Source organism: Palaemon carinicauda, chromosome 14 (genome assembly GCF_036898095.1).
Source record: "Palaemon carinicauda isolate YSFRI2023 chromosome 14, ASM3689809v2, whole genome shotgun sequence".
Classification (NCBI taxonomy): domain Eukaryota; kingdom Metazoa; phylum Arthropoda; class Malacostraca; order Decapoda; family Palaemonidae; genus Palaemon; species Palaemon carinicauda.
In genome coordinates, this window is record NC_090738.1 from 129,012,675 (window position 1) to 129,032,674 (window position 20,000).

Here is a 20,000-nt window from a genome sequence, read left to right on the forward strand (position 1 = left end):
AGCCGTGTAGGGGCAGCTTATGTTCCCCTTCAACCACGTGTCAGGACTACTGGTCCTGGAACGTAGTGCAGTGAGTGCACTTCGGCACCAAAAGGAAGAATACATCCAAGAGGCTCATAGGAAGACGAGCCTCTCCTCACCAACTTAATTCCCGATGCCTCGTCGAATAGAGATTCTTATACAGCCATCTTCCCCTACCCAGAGTAGGGGACGAGGTAAGTCAGTTGCGGGGAAGTGCCCATTGCTCTTCCCCAAGAGTTTGAGGTATAGCACCAAGAAGAAGTAGGCGACGAAGGGTTCGCCTAAGAAGACTAGCGCCGGGCGTCCCGCCTGACAGAGCTTCCCTACCACCCTCTCCTACCCAGAGTAGGAGACGAGGTTGGTTTATTGTGAAGAAGATAACTCTTAAGAAGTAGTTCGAGGTAAGTACTACTTTCGAGAGTGTGTGGGGAGACGGAGTCCTGGTGCAAGCAGGCCACGTCTCCTCTGATGACCCCATGTGGGGGAAAAATGTCCCTAATTCTTCTCCAGTCTCTTAGCGTATTTTTCAGTCTCTTCTGCAGCCGAGGGCCTCGCCGAGAAGGAGCCTCCCAGGTCTGTATTGCAGCGTTCCCCGGACCGGCAACCCAGGGTTTTTTCTCACCACGAAGGCCATCCTCCAGACGCAGATATAACCCTCTCAGGGAGAAATGCGAGAAGGCCTCTTCAGGCAGGCGTAAGACCGCGAAGCTTCCGGTTCACCCCGACAACGGGTGTAACCGAGCTTCTTTACGGGCAGCCTGGCCGAATCAGCACAGCTGGTTCGGCCCTCGGACTTAAAAGGAACGGTTCCCTCCGTCGGGTCAGCCCACGGGGATCCGCGTCCGCGTCCCCCAGCCCGCCCGCAGGTGTAACCGGGCTTCTTTACGGGCAGCCTGGCCGAATCAGCACAGCTGGTTCGGCCCTCGGACTTAAAAGGAACGGTTCCCTCCGCCGGGTCAGCCCACGAGGATCCGCGTCCGCGTCCCCCGGAGAGAATACACGAACAGTAGTCCTCGACGGTACGGCGTTGCCGGTTCTGACCCCGAACCTGGTGCGGAGCTCCCCGCCGGGGAAGACCGGTACCACCGCAAGGGAGTGCCTGGTATTCCAGAACCGAAGCGCCCGGGGAGTGCCCGGTGACCCGGCGCCTCGAGATCAAGCGGTAGGAAGGACTCTACAGGTAAGCGTAAGTCCCCGAAGCCTCCGGTTAACCCCGCCCAGCGGGGGAAACGCGCTTCTGGTCGGGCGGCCTGGCCGAACCAGCCCGGCTGGTGCGGCCTTCGGGTCAGAAGGAACGGTTCCCGCTGTCGGGTCAGCCCACGGGAACCGTATCCTCGGCACCCAGAGCCTTGGGCCGATGAGAGTCCCCGCTGAACCAGCGTTGCTTGCGCTAACCCAGGCCCCTGGTGCGGACTTCCCCGCAGATGAAATCCAGTACCTCGGCAGGACGGCGCCCCTGGCCCCAAAGAGCTAGACGTCCAGTCGGCGTGCCCGGTAACCCAGCTCCCCGGCCCCAAGCCGGGTCCTCGGCTGACGGAGAGGAGCGCTCCCTGACGGAGGACTCCGTCTATAGGAGAGTGGTTAGCCTTTGCAGAAGACACCACAAGTACCGGAACCTGCAACTACGGATGTAGTTTCCTGGAAGGCAAGCCTTTTTGAGGATCATGCAGACTCCTTCCAACCTAAGACGTCCCTAGCACTTTCTCTAACCCGAGATCTAGTCCTAGAGCAGGAGTATGTCGGCAAGGTAGTGGCCAGCAATGCCGGGGTTCCCCAACCTTTAAGGGGGGGTCAGCAGGACATCCTTAGTCAAGGCGTTTCAGACAGTAGAGCCTCTTCGGCCCCAGTCTGGTTCTCGCCAGCAGGAGCCTCCATGATGGAGAAAATGTCGAGGGACTTAGTAAACGTCCCCTCTTGGCTGGACTGGTGGGCTTACACTTTGGGAGGTGTACAAGCCTCCTTTGACCCCAAGGACCCTGTCCAGCCAGGCCTTCAACCCTTAGGTTATTGACATATCAGTCTCTCGCACTAACAGCTAACTGGGTGTTCTGGAAGCGAGACACTGTTCTGGCGAAGGTGTCTTGGAAGGCACCAGACAGGGAGACGCGAGCCATTCGCAGCTTTCCCTGGTGGGGAGAGTCTCTGTTTCCTCGGAAGGAACTAGAAGCCATAATGGAGAAGGTCTTGAAATAGAAGGAGACTAACGTCCCCAGACCTACGACTCCTAGGAGACCGCCCTATAAGAGGTCTGTCTCGGATAGTGCCGCGACACCCCAAGCCTCTACCAGCACTACGAGGAGAGAAGCCCCCCTCTTCCTCCTGGTCCGCAACGCCTCAGCCCCCCCGCAGGGGAGCTCCAGCGCCCTCTAGCTCCTTCAGGTCGGGTTACTCCGCCTCTAGGGGAGACAGATCAGGCCGCCCCTCTAGAAGAAGATAAGAGTGGGAGGCCCCCTATCCCCACCCAACCCTCGGGTTGGAGGATGACTCAGACGTCATTGGCAAGCATAGAGGGCTCAAGGAGCGGAACCTTGGACAGTGTCCTTACTAAAGAAGGGCTACGGACTTCCATTCCTAACGGAACCACCCACGCTTTTTCCGGCCAACCGGATAGAATGGCTAGATCCCAAAGACCCGTTAAAGAGGACCGCCCTTCAAGAGGAGGTGTCGTCCATGCTAGAGAAGGGTACCATGGAAGAAGTTCTTCTCCTAGGGCCAGGTTTCTACAGTCGCCTATTCCTGGTGGAAAAAGCGACCGGGGGGTGGAGACCGGTTATAGATCTGTCAGATCTCAACAGGTTCGTCAAGAAGACGGACTTCAAAATGGACACTCAGAATTCAGTCCTGCTGTCCTTGAGGGAGAAAGATTGTAGGATACCATCGACCCCAAGGACGCATACTTCCAGATTCCGGTCCACACCTCGGGTCGGAAGTTCCTCCGGGTGAAATAGGGTTCCCAGATCCTGCAATTCAGGACCCCTTTTTCTTTGGTCTGTCAACAGCGCCCCAAGTGTTCACGAGAGTCTCCACGGCTGTCGCAGTGGGGGCTCACGAACGAGGCATCCGCCTTATCAGATACCTGGACGCCTGGTGGCTTCTTCCCACCTCAAAGGTCCTCTTGGAGGGACAAGGGAGAAGTCTCCTCCAGTTTTGCAAGGATCTGGGGAACTGAATCAACCCGAAGTAGTCAAATCTATCCCCTTCCACCGGAATGAACTACTGGGGAATAACATTAGACATCTTTCGGGGAGAATTTTTCCCTTCGGAGAATAAGATAAGAAACCTCAGGCTCATTAGTCAGCCGTTCCTGTCAGAACACCCCAGGAGGGCGGAAGACGGGCAGAGGCTGATAGGTCACCTGGTCTCACTGGAGAACCTAGTTCCCCAAGGGAGGGTAAGGCTCAGATCCATCCAATGGAATCTCAGGAACCTCTGGTGACAGACGGGTTCGCAGCAGGTGCTAATCCCAGTCATTCCAGACACGATACCCTCCCTAGAATGGTGGCATTGCCAGTCGAACGCACTCAAGGGGACGTCCTTCGGGACCGGCCCTCCCGAGTTACTACTGTTCACAGACGCCTCCAACCAGGGATGGGGAGCCCTTCCCCTCGACGAAACGGCACGAGAGACCTGGTTGGAAGGGGAGAGGCAACTCCACACAATGTCCTGGAGTTGGAAGCAGTCCAGAAGGCGTGCCTACACTTCGCAAGTCTGCTAAAGGGGAACACCGTGGCGTGGATGAGCGACAACGCCACGGTAGTGGCATACATAAAGAAGCAGGGTACTTGTAATCGAAGGAGTTGTGCAATCTCACCATAGAGAATCTAGATTGAGTGGAAGAAAATCAAGGGGTGATGTTAGCAAGGTTCATTCCCGGGAAGAAAAACGTTCTGGCCGACGGCCTCAGCAGAATGGGCCACATAGTAGGGACAGAATGGTCCCTTCTCCCAGGAATAGCCAAGCTCATCATTCAACGCTGGGGTTCCCCGGTGGTTGACCGCTTTGCAACAACCTCAACGCCCAACTCCCAGTCTATTGCTCCCCTGTACCAGACCCGAAAGCATCCTTAGAAGACTCGTTTCAGCACAAGTGGGACAATCTGGATGTGTACTCCTTTCCCCCTTTTCACGTTGATAAGACAAGTGCTCAGCAGAGTAAAGACGGCTCGAAACCTACAGATGACTTTGGTAGCGCCCTGGTGGCTGGAGAGAGAGAGTGGTTCGCGGATCTAAAAGACCTATCGAGTCAACCGCCGTGGCCTCTGTCCGTCAGGTTAGACCTTCTGCACCAGCCTCACTTTCTCAAGCTCCACGACAGGCCACTCTCCCTACGTCTTCACGACTGAAGACTAAGAGCGGCTCCTGAAGAAAGAAGGATATTCTTCCTCCACGGCTAAGAGAATGTCTCTATTCCTAAGAAAGTCGTCAACCGCGGTCTTCCAGACAAAATGGACCTCCGTCGCGAAGTGGTGCTCTGAGAGGCACATTAGACCTCTTAAGGCCTCTGTCCCAGACATGGCAGATTTTCTGGTGTTTCTCAAGGACAAAGCGGAGATGTCAATCCCAGCCATAAAAAGGGGTTCGGGCTGCCTTAGGCTAAGTCTTCCTCCTGAAAGGCATCGTCCTGGGGACCTCGAGACACATAGCGATGCTTGTCAAAAGCTTCGAGCAGTCTTACCCCCCTCAGGCGGGAAAGGTGCCCCAGTGGGACTTAGGCAAGGTCCGGAAGATGATGTGTCGCTCCCACTTTGAACACTTGAAAGATATCGTGAACAAAGATCTCATCCTCAAGGCCGTCTTCTTGCTGGCCTTGGCGTCCGATAAGAGAGTGGGAGAGATCCATGGTTTGTCATTCGACTTCTCTCACTCCGACCAGGTATCAGAAACCTCTTCGTTTCCACAGGTGTTAATAGGAAGCAAGTTTCCAAGAACACCATTTCCTGCTGGCTGAGACAAGTCATCGCTAGAACCTATGAAGAGGATAAAATGGCAGTGCCAGGCACTCCCCGGACCCATGACATCAGGGGTCTGAGCACCCCCTTGCCCTTTGAGAGAAACATAGCGGTGAAGCAGATCCTACAGACAGGCACTTGGTCGCACCAGTCAACCTTTACTGCCCACTACCTCAAGGGTTATTCAAGGAAATCCTTGGACGGGTTCTCCATTGGGACAGTCATAGCCGCCCTCCGGGCTGTGTAGCGGTAAGGCCAGAGGCTGTACCCAACGATGAACACATTCTTCGCGACTACATCCGGAGGAAATCGTCAGAAGAATTTTTTAAGAGGTAAAATCTTAGGTAATAGCGTAAGGTTGCGCAGTTACCCTCACTCCCGTACTCTGATAGGCCCCCGCATTCCATAGCCCTCTAGGCCCTACGTGCCGAGTCAAGTGTCAGAATAGCACTCCCGCCTCCTTAAGTATAAGTCTCCAAAAGAAAGTAGTTCGAGGTAGGTATTCGTGTTGGAACAAATCAAAAATTTTAAGTAATTTTTATTTTTCCTAACATACTTACCGAGAACTACTTTCGGGTAATGGCCCTCCCTTCCGTCCCTGAGTGCCATCCTTCCATTGCCAAGTTGGGCTATACGACGAACTTAATGAGGAGAATGGCCCAGAGAAGCAGTGACCTGCCCTAATCCTGCCCTCGGGGCGCATTCTTTGGCGGCGGGGGTAGGCCTATATAGAGAACGGAGTGGGGGATAACGGCGCCAAAAACCTTGGTCGAGAAAGAGAGTTCACCAAGTGACTCCAAAAGAAAGTAGTTCTCGGTAAGTATGTTAGGAAAAATAAAAATTACTTAAAATTTTTGATATATATATATATATATATATATATATATATATATATATATATATATATATATGTATGTGTGTGTGTGTGTGTGTGTGTGTGCACTGTATATATACTTTACAGTATATATAATGGGCACATGGAAAATACTGATTTTAGAGAGGGGCAGTTTAAAGACTCTCTGGAAGGTTTGGTAGAAAGTCTATGGGACAGATTAAATGGGAAGAACTAATTCTACATCAAACCCTATAAAGGCAAACGTTAATACAGATACGTATGTATAGTTGATGTTGATATATGCGTACAGTACATATTTTCATGCTTATTCTATACTAAACACTCTAATATTAGAATATAGTTCAGATTAACTTCTGATAGCAAAGCTACTCTACCTGCCATTCCACCGGCCCACAAGATGGACAGAGTGGAGAGGCCTTGACTCCCGTCCCTCATCAATTCATACAGCACAAAGTATGATCCAGAAGCTATCACATCCCTACCATAACAAGACGGTTATTAGACGAAGCCATGCCGGCATGACTTTTTCACATTATGTATAGAGCTGAAAAGATTAGAAGATTATTATAAACTGACTTTTAAATCTAATCTATAAACTTGGTTTCATAAGTACTGTATATTTTGTTGTTCCTAGATAAGTCTATATTGTATTCATAACCATAAGCTCCTTAATGACTTGTATGATGGCAAGGTAGAATTGGTTATTTAGTGGTATATTTGATAGAACTGTTTCTCATTTATGAATTTAAATTTTTCAATATTTAACTTAGCCGGTGATTATAATAGCTGCAACTCTGTTGCTCGACAGAAAACTCTACGGTAAAATTCGCCAGCGATCGCTACACAGGTTGCGGGTGTACCCAACAGCGCCATCTGTCGTCCAGATACCCAGTACTCAATGTAAACAAAGAACTCAATTTTCTCTCTGTCGTGCTACCGACAAGACGTACTGATTCGCTGTTGCTAAACTGGATTTGTTTTCACAACTAATTGGTGAAGTACACTATTCTAGTTTTGAGCTTTCGCTGTGCAGGCTTTCTCTTCGCAATTCCTTGAACTCTTTTTGATTACGGATTCTTTGTTGATGGCTTTTTGATAGTTTTTGAATTCCCCTTTGACCAATTCAAAATGGCTGACCCTTCACAAGTCCCAAAATTTAGGAAGTGCAATGCTAGGGACTGTTCAAGGCGTCTTCCGAAGGCCTCTATCGACCCTCACACTGTTTGTTCCAATTGTCGGGATAAAACCTGTCAATTGGAAGATCGATGTGAGGAGTGCGTTGGGCTTTCGGAATTCGATTTTTCGAATTCCAAAAGTATACACGTAGGCTAGAGAGAGATAGAGTTAGGAGAAGTTCCTCTCGTTCTATTGACATTTCCTCTCCTCATGCCCCACAACCTATTCCTTCCCCTGTAGTGGTTGCTCCTAATCCCCCTTCTGGCACTCAGGAACCTTCGATGGCTGATATGATGCGTGCCATCCAAGCTCTGGGTGAGAGAGTTGAGTCCCTGGCTAGTGACCGTAATCAGCTCATGGCGGATGTGAAGGAGCTGAAGTGTAAAAGTGCAGTGGGAAGTGTTAAAGTGAGTGATAGTGTTGTGGATAGTGTTGCGCTTGAGGGTTCGTCTGTTCGTGCCTGTCGTCCTCCTAGTCCGGGACCTCTTGCAAGCTCCCAAGTCCAGGGGAGAAGCAATGTCGTACGACAAATGGGTTCGAGAGGCTTTAATCAGCGAACAGACGTTCCCTCCGTGGTATCGGGCGTATCTACCCAAGATCGCCCCTGCCTAACAAAGACGAGAGAGCCCATTTATACCTCGTCTTCGGAAGGTGTTTCTCGCAAGAAACCATGGACCAAGGTCTCACGACCGTTAAAGCGCAAGTCGGTCCCTTCCGCGCAAGTCCAACGGCCCAGCTGTAGCCACTGGGTCAGTTCGGACTCGCTGCAGTCATCCGATGACTGCTCACCTCCTAAGAGAGGCAAAGCGGTACCGCTTCAGACAGTTACACCGTCTGTCGCCGCACCTGCTCCTGTAGACCCTAAGTGGTCTTTACTGCAAGCCAGGCAGTCTCAACTAACGTCGCTTATGCAGGACTTTCGTGCGGAGAAGGTTGCTGCCGCACCAGCTAGTGCAGCTCCTTGCCTACAACCACCCACACGCTCGGTTGTGCGTCCTGGGGACGCTGAGGTAACCTTCTCACGCACTCCAGTTGAGAGAGTTCCGCCACCCATGCGTTCCAGTGTGATCTGCCAGCCGCATGTTGACGTTCAGCGACGCAAGGAGGTATCCGTTGACGTTCGTGAGGTTCAACAACCGTCAGAGTTGTTTTGTTTTGACGCGGTGCGTCAACCTCCGCAACCCAGTGTGGTTGCCACTGCTCACCCACATCAGTCTAGACAGTCTGGAGTAGACGCTGTGCGTCCCCGCGCTGCTATGGTTGTTGCCAGCTCACAGACTGGGCAACAGTTCCATGACGTTGCGTCCGGCTCAGTCACGCATGCACCCGTGCGACCGGACTCAGCTAACCAGCCGTTACCCACTCCGTTGCCGCTTCCTCATCAATACTCGGATGAGGGACTTTCTGATGATGATGGTGCTGCACACGTAGATGAACCGCATTCAGAACTGGACGAGCCTAAGTCTACGCAACCCTCTTTGGACTTTAGGAAAGTTTTGGCCCTGTTCAAAGAGATGTTTCCGGACCAGTTTGTGTCTGTGGCTCCGCGTTCTCCTCCGTCAGAGTTTGTGTTAGGCATGCCGTCAACCACTCCTGCCTTTACTAGACTCGTCCTCGCACGCTCGTCCAAGAGAGCTTTGCGGGTGATAGGAGAATGGCTGCAGTCCAAAAAGAGTTTAGGGAAGACAGCTTTTACGTTTCCCCCTGCTAGACTCTCTTCTAGATCGAGCGTCTGGTATGCCACGGGAGAAGTTCTCGGCTTGGAAGTTCCTGCCTCTGCCCAGGGCGACTTCTCAAGTCTTGTAGACTCTCCCCGCCGCTTAGCCATGAGACGCTCAAAGATATGTTGGTCATCTTCGGACCTGGACCACCTTTTGAAAGGTATTTTTAGAGCCTTCGAGGTTTTTAACTTTTTAGACTGGTGTCTAGGAGCTCTAAGCAGAAAGATCTCTCCGACAGAGAAGGAGACTTCCTTGCTCATTATGTCCTGCATGGACAAGGCCGTACGTGATGGGTCTAATGAGCTTGCTGCATCTTTTGTGTCCGGAGTCCTTAAGAAGCGTGAGAACCTATGCTCATTCCTTTCAGCTGGAGTTACACCATGCCAGAGATCCGAACTTCTGTTTGCTCCTCTTTCCAAGTGCCTTTTTCCAGAGGACCTGATTAAGGAGATTGCCGCTTCTTTGATACAGAAGGATACTCACGATCTTGTTGCGTCCTCTGCTCGCAAAGCCACCCCTTTGCCCACCTTGTCAGCTAGACCAAGGATGGACACTCCAGCGTCCCGTTTTATTCCGCCCTTTCGTGGCAGAGCCTCCAGCAGAGGAGGTGCTCGTGCCGAAGGGAGACGTGGAAAGAAGAAAGGAACCAAGTCCTTTAAGGGCAGAGTCTGACTGCCAGCTTCTTCAGACAGCAGTGGGAGCCAGACTCAAGAACTTCTGGCAGACCTGGGAAGAGAGAGGCGCAGATGCACAATCTGTGAAGTTGCTCAGAGAGGGGTACAAGATCCCGTTTGTACGAAAACCCCCTCTAGCAACGTCTCCCATCGATCTCTCTCCCAGGTACAGAGAGGAAGACAAGAGACGAGCATTGAAACAGGAAGTGTCTCTCTTACTAGAGAAGGGAGCGGTAGTCAAAGTCCTGGACCATCAAACCCCGGGATTCTACAACCGTCTCTTCTTGGTGTCAAAGAAGACAGGAGGGTGGAGGCCGGTGCTAGACGTCAGTGCGCTGAATTTCTTTGTCACAAAGCAGACGTTCTCCATGGAGACCACAAAGTCGGTTCTAGCAGCGGTCAGAAGGGAAGACTGGATGGTCTCTTTAGACCTAAGGGACGCCTACTTCCACGTCCCCATCCACCCGGACTCCCAACCTTTTCTGAGATTCGTCTTCGAAAAGGTAGTCTACCAGTTTCAGGCCCTGTGCTTTGGCCTAAGCACAGCTCCTCTTGTGTTTACGAGGCTGATGAGGAATGTAGCCAAATTCCTTCATTTAGCGGACATCCGAGCCTCCCTCTATTTGGACGACTGGCTTCTAAGAGCTTCTTCCAGTCGTCGCTGTCTGAAGGATCTAAAGTGGACTCTAGATCTGACCAAGGAATTGGGTCTCCTTGTCAATATGGAAAAGTCTCAAGTGGTCCCATCCCAAACTATTGTGTATTTAGGGATGGAGATTCACAGTCTAGCTTTTCGGGCTTTTCCGTCGGCCCCCAGAACAAGCCAAGCCCAGTTATGCATCCAGAACATGCTGAAGAAGGAACGATGTTCAGTCAGGAAGTGGATGAGTCTGATAGGGACGCTATCATCCCTGGAACAGTTCGTGTCATTAGGAAGACTACACCTCCGTCCTCTTCAATATCACCTAGCATTTCACTGGAAAAAGGACAAGACGCTAGAAGCGGTCTCGATCCCCATTTCCGAGAAGATGAAGTCTTGCCTGACATGGTGGAAGGACAGTATCAGCCTCAGAGAGGGTCTGCCCCTGGCTGTTCAGACTCCCAACCACGTTCTCTTCTCGGACGCATCGGACGTAGGCTGGGGTGCGACATTAGACGGTCGGGAATGCTCGGGAATATGGAACTCGAGTCAAAGGACAATGCATATCAACTGCAAGGAGCTACTGGCAGTACATCTGGCCTTGAAAAGCTTCAGGTCTCTCCTTCAAGGCAAAGTGGTGGAGGTGAACTCGGACAACACCACTGCCTTGGCGTACATCTCCAAGCAAGGAGGGACCCACTCACTGACGTTGTACGAGATCGCAAGGGACCTCCTCACCTGGTCAAAAGGTCTAAACATATCACTAGTAACGAGGTTCATCCAAGGCAACTTGAACGTCATGGCAGATTGTCTCAGTCGGAAGGGACAAATAATTCCAACAGAATGGACCCTCCACAAGGATGTATGCAAGAGACTTTGGGCCACCTGGGGCCAGCCAACCATAGATCTCTTCGCAACCTCGATGACCAAGAGGCTCCCAATATATTGTTCACCAATCCCGGACCCAGCAGCAGTTCATATAGATGCCTTTCTCCTAGATTGGTCACATCTAGATCTATATGCATTCCCTCCGTTCAAGATTGTCAACAAGGTACTGCAGAAGTTCGCCTCTCACGAAGGGACAAGGTTGACGCTAGTTGCTCCCCTCTGGCCCGCGAGAGAATGGTTCACCGAGGTACTTCGATGGCTAGTAGACGTTCCCAGAACACTTCCCCTAAGGGTGGACCTTCTACGTCAGCCACACGTAAAGAAGGTACACCAAGGCCTCCACGCTCTTCGTCTGACTGCCTTCAGACTATCGAAAGACTCTCGAGAGCTAGAGGCTTTTCGAAGGAGGCAGCCAGAGCGATTGCTAGAGCAAGGAGAACATCCACCCTTAGAGTCTACCAATCGAAGTGGGAAGTCTTCCGAAACTGGTGCAAGTCAGTATCCGTATCCTCGACCAGTACCTCTGTAACTCAAATAGCTGACTTCCTCTTATATCTGAGGAAAGAACGATCTCTTTCAGCTCCCACTATCAAGGGTTACAGAAGCATGTTGGCATCAGTCTTCCGTCACAGAGGCTTAGATCTTTCCAACAATAAAGATCTACAGGACCTCCTTAAGTCTTTTGAAACCACGAAGGAGCGTCGTTTGGTTACACCTGGTTGGAATTTAGACGTGGTACTAAGATTCCTCATGTCAGACAGGTTCGAGCCGCTACAATCAGCCTCCCTGAAAGATCTCACCTTAAAGACTCTTTTCCTGGTATGCTTAGCCACAGCTAAAAGAGTCAGTGAGATTCATGCCTTCAGCAAGAACATCGGTTTCTCATCTGAAACGGCTACATGTTCTCTACAACTTGGTTTTCTAGCCAAAAACGAGCTGCCTTCTCGACCTTGGCCAAAATCGTTCGATATTCCAAGCTTATCGAATATGGTTGGAAATGAACTAGAAAGAGTCTTATGCCCTGTGAGAGCTCTTAAGTTCTATTTAAAACGAACTAAACCTTTACGAGGCCCGTCTGAAGCTTTATGGTGTTCGGTTAAGAAACCATCTTTGCCTATGTCAAAGAATGCTTTATCCTATTTTATCAGACTGTTAATACGAGAAGCTCATTCCCATCTGAGTGAGGAAGACCAAGCTTTGCTGAAGGTAAGGACACACGAAGTTAGAGCTGTCGCAACTTCCGTGGCCTTTAAACAAAATAGATCTCTGCGAAGTATAATGGACGCAACCTATTGGAGAAGCAAGTCAGTGTTCGCGTCTTTTTATCTTAAGGATGTCCAGTCTCTTTACGAGGACTGCTACACTCTGGGACCATTCGTAGCAGCGAGTGCAGTAGTGGGTGAGGGCTCAACCACTACAATTCCCTAATTCCATAACCTTTTTAATCTTTCTCTTGAAATGTTTTTATTGTTGTTTTTGGGTTGTCCGGAAGGCTAAGAAGCCTTTCGCATCCTGGTTGATTTGGCGGGTGGTCAAAGTCATTTCTTGAGAAGCGCCTAGATTAGGGGTTTTGATGAGGTCCTGTGGTATGGGTTGCAACCCTTGATACTTCAGATCCTAGGGGTCGATCAGCATCCTGAGAGGATCGCGAGGCTCCGTAAGGAAGACGTACTTAAAAAGGCAGAGTAGTTGTTCAAGTCGACTTCCTTACCAGGTACCTATTTATTTTGTTTTTGTTATTTTGATAACTTCTAAAATGAAATAAAAATTCTTAGCTCATAATAATGTAAACATATAGTGCTGGTCTCTACCCACCCCCCTGGGTGTGAATCAGCTATTATAATCACCGGCTAAGTTAAATATTGAAAAATGTTATTTTGATAATAAAATAAATTTTTGAATATACTTACCCGGTGATTATAAATTAAAGGACCCTCCCTTCCTCCCCAATAGAGACGCAGTGGAACGAGGAGAAAATTGAGTTCTTTGTTTACATTGAGTACTGGGTATCTGGACGACAGATGGCGCTGTTGGGTACACCCGCAACCTGTGTAGCGATCGCTGGCGAATTTTACCGTAGAGTTTTCTGTCGAGCAACAGAGTTGCAGCTATTATAATCACCGGGTAAGTATATTCAAAAATTTATTTTATTATCAAAATAACATTTTCTCCTGATGAACATCGTTTGTCTGCAGTTCAGATGTTACTGAATACTTTTTGATTATCTAGTAAATGATAACAAGCAATTGAGTATTCCATAAGATACTTTTGAAAGAGAACAAATTAAGAATGAAATTTTAGTAATCCATAAGATACTGCATAGATTTTTAATGCTTGTAAACCAAATACTTAAGAATCACAAATACAATAACCAGGAATGTTTTTTCAAAGTTCAGAAAATCTTTTTATCGTTGTTCAAAGATATAGGTCTTCTAAATCGTTAAGTTTCCTTTTGTCTGGAATTTTAATAGCATTACATCAGTCTTCCTCCTCTGGGGAAGCATTTGAATGTATAAATATCCTCATGAAACAATATTACCCGACTAAAAGAAGGCCATAAACATGTTGGAAGGAATTAGCTAAAGGGTCCCGCAGTTGAATCTACCGAAGCACCTCAGAGGAAGCAACTACCAGTTCCTTGTGATCCTGGAGGTGATTCTTGCAACTCAGAGCATTCTCTGTTTGTCGGATTCTAGTATGGTAAAGGAATTATTATAGGATAGATCTCTTCTTGCCTTGAAAGTAGGCATGACTTCCATAAATTACTCATTTAAGTTTTGTTCGGTCTTGTGCTGCATATGTTCTGAGAAAGGTCAAATGTAGGCTTTTCTTTTCATTGGAGACATAGTTCATTCATGTGCTCTGGCCTTTTATTCTTAGGTTACACAATTCAATTCTATATAATTACTCAAATTTCTTGTCACCTGTGTCTATTAGGCCATCTTGGTCAGTCGGTTGTCTTGTAGTTTAACCGTTGAAAATTTGTGGCAGTTTTACATATTAAGACACGGGCCCATGAATAATCAATACACTAAGTTTTTAATTGGAAAGACTTTGCTGATTACGGAAATTGATATACTGTACTATTAGTTTTCATTTCGTATTTAAACTTCCACATGAAATACGCGCAGTATTCAGTAGCACATGTTGAAGAAGACCAGTCCCATGGATGTGCATCCTAACAATATTTTCTTGTGTAGTCTGCCCCCTTAGGAAATTATTCCATCCGTGGGACTATCACATTTATCCTTGTTTTAAAAGGAGCGATGACGTTTGGGTAGCCTTTTGTAATGGAAAAAATGGATTTTGATGCTCATGACTTATTGCGGTGTCTCTCATCCTCTTGGTGATTTTCTAAACCAATTAAACGTGTGACCTTTTTTCCTCATACTGCTTCAGTCAATTACTGCACTATGTACAGTTTCCAGGTATAAATAGACTTCATCAATTTCTCAATTCTGATTTCAAGCCATATAAGATGGATAAGGGTCAATTTACTTCTGCATTAAGATTCCCTATAGTTGAAATAATCTATTGTTGCTCTCTGCCTCGTACAGATAAACACATGGGAAAGGTAGAATGTCCTCTTTCATGTAGATAGCAGGATCTTGCTTTACCACCAAATTGATATCATGTTCACCTACAGCCCCATTTCAAAGACAGTCCTTTGCTTGACCTGATACGCAGCAGTTACATGAGATAGGTTGCCTAAGCTTCGGACATCTACCATAAATGTCTCCTTTTACTCAGAGATCTTTATAAGTACACTACTACTTTTTCTGACTTGCATTGAGACCTGATGAGAAGTTCTCCCAACCAGTCTGCTGTTGTTGTTGATTTCCTGACTCTTGTGATCAAGCACAGGCTCTTGCAATTATGCAGCCCGTAGCAACCGATCTAATATAACAGTCCCTAGAGTTTAGTAGTCCTTATACTATAAGTCATTAGGAGGAGATAATAGCAACTAGGTAGAATGTGACACATGCTGTCTTGTGGTACTAAGCAGTCTACAATCGTAGCAACTTTAATTCCTAATGGAGATTTTCATCATATTATTGAAAGGTTAGAGATATGAAGGGTAACTACGTTTGTCTCTACAAACTACTGGCATTAGAATTGTTAGTACATGTAATGCCATTTCCTTTCGGCTTACATTTCTCAAGGAATAAAAATATCAGCATGCAATCATATCATAGTCATGTATTTTGCAACCAAATTTCTTTTGTGTGTGTTAAACCTCCTACCTGCTAGACCACCTGCAGTCACCAACATGCTTGCACTGGCCCCAGATTCAGATCCTGCAATTCTTCGAAGGAAGTAAATGTAGAGCACCATGTAAAACCCAAATGAAGGTACGTCCCTATGAGAGATAGACGAATTTAGTAAACATGCTTGGGATTATTGTATGAGTGAATACCGAATGCAAAAGTTGAGGCGGATATTGTTAGTTATGCTCTTGGAATTGACTGGTTAGTGCAACTAGCTGGTTTGTATTCATTTTACAGATTCAGGATGTACCTGTAAAACAGTGTATTTGATAGACAATGAAAATTAAACATTCCTCCACTACATGAAAATGGCAAAATGCTACCTTCACCTGAGCTATTCTAGTTCTAAGAAGCTTTGAGTCTCATAGTCCAATTATTGTGTTCATACTACTGTATATAGACCATTTATATTCTATGTTAATATATATTTACCTTGAAGCTTTCAACAAGTACTCTTTATTTCTGTATACAGAATGCTCATCATAATCTACAAGTAAAAATCGGTTGACACAAAACTATCTATAAAGAAATCATCTGAGCTGCTTCTATTGAAAATGTTGACGGTGTCAATGACCTTAGATGTCAGGATGCCAGAAAACTTTAAATCAATCAATCAATCAATTGAAAATGTTGAATAAAAACACTTCTGTATTCTAATAGTATTTTACTTGTTACTATTTAGAATGAGATTTCAACAGCTGATATTGATTAAAACACTTTTGAGTCATTGTTGAATCTATGTTAGATAATTTATAAGATCATAGGGATTTTTTCTAGAGCTGTAGATCTGTTCAGTGTATTTCATTATAGGTTGGTTTAAGGATGTTCAACCTATGTCAGTTAACCTTCTCTAGGAATGCGTCTGGGTCTAAATTGTCTTTTAGGAGACCAGATTATCCATATGAAAACAAACATGTACAGTATGCTGTTTGTACCTTTGGTGCAACTCAACAACATATATGATTAGCCTGGTACTTTTAATAAGGCACTATAGAAGTACAATGACCAATGTGGTACTCTGTACAGTAGGCCACTTACAGAGGTGCCCTTAGGTCTTCTTATATAGGTTACCGTTACCATGTTTGTGATGGTTATTGGTGGCCTCTTACTGCTGATAAATTTTTGTTCTGGCTAGCTATTTCCCCTGGTATTTTACTAGATTTCTGATTAAGTTTAATTTTCTTGGATCACCATGACCAGTTTTTCTTTTGGGATTACAAAAGTGGTTTGTCATTTTCACCATTCATTCCATAGTTTTTTAGTTTGGCTATACTTAGTACCAATAGGAAACTATGAAATATTCCACTACAGTATATTGAGCTCTGTTTAATTCTACCCCTTAGTTTATCCATATGAACTGTTTGGTTGTTCTATGTTTTTGTTCAGGTATAAGGGTATAAGGCCATTCTATCACTGTGGTTATGTTAACTCATACCACAATAGTAGGTAACGTTCCTCGCAATCGTACTTTTTAAATGCCTGCTAGCCTTTCCTCACTGGGCTATTTTTCCCTGTTGGAGCCCTTGGGCTTATAGCATCTTGTTTTACCAACTAGGGTTGTAGCTTAGCTAGTAATGATAATAATAGCATCAAGTTCTGTTTCCAAGATAGTGTTGGTTGCTTTATTTTTGCATTACTTTTGCTAGTTTAAAGAATAATTATATCTGAGATGTCTTGATTAGTAGTGACTGATTTCTTTAGGCTAGCCTATGCTCAGTTCTACTGCGGTCAACAGAAGTTCGTCAACTTACAAACTTGATAGGTTCTTAGAGGCTGTTTGTAAGTAGCCTCCTGGCTAGTACAGTGGTAACGTGTTTGCCTCGCATTCGCGTGGCAAGAGATCGATCCCCGCCCAGGGCCGTGAGTTTAAGCTGTTTACTGGGGAGGCTACTGCTGTGGTAGGGCACCACAGTGGGGGGTTGGGTTTGCCCGGCTGACGTTCTGGTGTGAGTATCTATTCTGATGGAACTGGAACTGAAACCAGACACCTTTAACCTTTAAGTCAAATTTTGTTAAATTTTGGCCTAGGGTAGACGTAACCTGAATCACATGCCTATGATTTCCAGCTACGAAAGTCAGCAAATAGTTTCGTTTCATGTGAAGTAGATATCAGGTTATTCCAAATAATGTTTGTCTTACTGTATCAAATGATATAGTATTGTTTCATTACAGTATTTTTTTATCTTATCTTTGTTACTTTCAATTTGATTTGTGTTTGTATCTCCGAATGTTTATTAGTCGAATGTCATTAAGTTTGAGGACCTTCTGTATCGTAGTGATGTTGTAAGTAATCATTGCATATCCACCTACCTCATCATCATCATCATCATCATCATCATCATCATCATCATCATCTCCTCCTACGCCTATTGACGCAAAGGGCCTCGGTTAGATTTTGCCAGTCATCTCTATCTTGTGCTTTTAAATCAGTACTTCTCCATTCATCATCTCCCATTTCACGCTTCATATCCTCAGCCATGTAGGCCTGGGTCTACAAATATTGGGTCCCAAATATAATTGAATGATCCTTGTTTGATATAAAATGGAAAACAAAATTAGATACACTACAGTACTGTACTCTGTTGTATAAAAGATTGATAACATAGGTATCCAGTCCATCAGTGCTACATTTCCAACATTTTCTCGATATTTAAAGCAATTTAAATGGTTAAATAAAATCCCAGTTACATTTTCCACCTGAATAACTGCAGTTCAGTTGTTCTGAATGTAATGGAAGACAAGTCTTGACATATTCAATCTTTCGGGTTCCTTAGGAACAGTAGAATATGGCATTAGATATAAAATCAAAGTAGGGTTTCATAACTGTGTCATTTGGTGATTGATCATATGAAAGTTGCTTTGAACAATGACAGTACCGTATACTGTATCTCCCAGCGTTAATACATTGAGAGCGTGATTGTTGGTTCTTTTATTGAAAATATTATCTATTAACTAATAATATGGAACAGATACTCCTATGAAAACTCATACAGTATATTGATCAATATGTGGTACATTTTGTTGTTCCCCTTTTAATGGTTTGAACCTCATCATCAGTCTAAAAATCTATACAGATTATTGGTTTTTAGCACATGCTTTAATTAATTCTTAATTTATTTATTGAATCTATATAATCCCTTTTTAGTTTACATTTAGATGTTATTGTATAAAAGTGATGTGATTGGTTTTGTAGGTTGAAATGATACCAAATGATGTGAGTGTACGGATACGGTTGATTAATTTGTATCATAAGGCGCTGAATGGCCTTAAATGCCGCAGTGCTTGGCTTGAAGCGTAAATTTTATACAGTAATCCATCCATCATCACCATCAGTTTGTAGAATTGTATATTTCCTCTTAATTGTCTGTGCCTACTATATTCTATGTTTGGTTTTATTACTATAAAATCAGCAACAATGCCAGGCGTAGGCCCTTCCATGTTATGCGTTTGTCTTAATCACACTGCTCTTCTATTTCCTTTGGGTTTGGATGAATTGGAAAGGAGAGAGAGCTACATATCTGGTTTGTTTTTTTAGCTTAATTTCCTCAGGTTCTCAATATTTTCTTTGCCTCATTGCTGGTTTGATCAGTTTCACTGGACAGCCCTTTTTGTAATGTCCAAATATTTAGAATTAGTAGTACCTTATTTTTCATACAGTATTTCAAAACATATTTGCATAGTACAGTTATTTCCTCAAAGTAAAATGACTGGAATTGTGCCAAAAATAAAGCCATGAGTTCTGGCAATCATTGTCTCTCAAACTTTTGAGTTTACCCATCATTCCTCTTTACAGAGGGATGATCAAGTTATGTGCTTTTACATAGGTCTGAGTCTTATCAGATTTGTTTGTTTAATGAATTTTTAATATTTTCATTGTTTACTTTGTGTTAGGAACATTCACCTCTTAACTTCCAATGTAGAAAGATGTTGGTCGTAGGAATTAGTAATTTCTGAGTATTCTATTGGTCAGTGAGTCTTTAGTAATGGGGACTTTTGTTGTATATCCTGTGATGACTCATGTCTGGTAGCTTCAGCTAATGTTTTAGATCTAGTATGATAATATATACAGGTGCAAATGCTCCACTAGAGAAGGCTGACTTGTTATTGGTCTCTAAAATATTTGGTTTCACATCAAAGTCCATTTTTTTACGTCTTATATACAAAGAATAATTTCTACTTTTTTATTTTGCTCCTCTTTCTGGACAATGAATATCATATAGATTTCCATTGAGTGAATTTATTTCATAACTGATAATTATTAACTGGTTTACTGTCATTTAGTAATTTTAATTATTAATTTATTATGCATCAGCTATATTAATTATACTTTTGCTTCTCTAAATATTAGAATTTAATGTCGAATGTTAAACTAACAAAAATAATAAATTTGTCTTACAAAGAGAGAATTCAGATTGTATTATTACCTTTGTGAATCTTGTTAGTCTAAAGGATGAAGGTCAACACATTCCTTCCACTCTTAAGAATGCTTTTGTGGAAGTGAACGATATATCATAACTTACCTGTAAAGCATAGAGTGGAGACCAGTGTAACAGCCTTTAAGACCATTCTTTTTGTAGAGGTCTTTTAGGCAAGCTGTTGGCCCTTTGTAGTTTGATTCGTAATGCGTACCCCACAAACCCTTAGCGGATCCTGGTGCAAAGAGAAACAGGGCATTAGAAATTTTTAAGGAGACTTGCTTAGTGGTTTGTTTTTTACGATTCATTAAAAAGGGATTTTGACGAAGGAAAAATCTATTTCTGGGCGAGGAACCTGTGTCGCCCAGTGAAATGCTCCTCTAGCACCATTTC

General features: G+C 45.2%; 1 protein-coding gene across 3 annotated transcripts in view; it reads right to left on the reverse strand.

Annotated features, from left to right (window-relative positions):
* Nucleotides 1–20,000, reverse strand: part of LOC137653772 (solute carrier family 25 member 45) — a 54,622-nt gene that overhangs the window by 21,463 nt on the left and 13,159 nt on the right. For 2 of the 3 annotated variants that reach the window (XM_068387403.1, XM_068387402.1), the window contains exons 5-6: nucleotides 19,713–19,842; nucleotides 15,169–15,284 (exon numbers count right to left, since the gene is read on the reverse strand). In XM_068387403.1, coding sequence (XP_068243504.1) covers nucleotides 15,169–15,284; nucleotides 19,713–19,842 — 246 coding nt within the window. Of the gene's footprint in view, nucleotides 1–6,199; nucleotides 6,304–15,168; nucleotides 15,285–19,712; nucleotides 19,843–20,000 lie in introns of all 3 variants that reach the window. The other variant, XM_068387404.1, reaches the window with a different exon arrangement.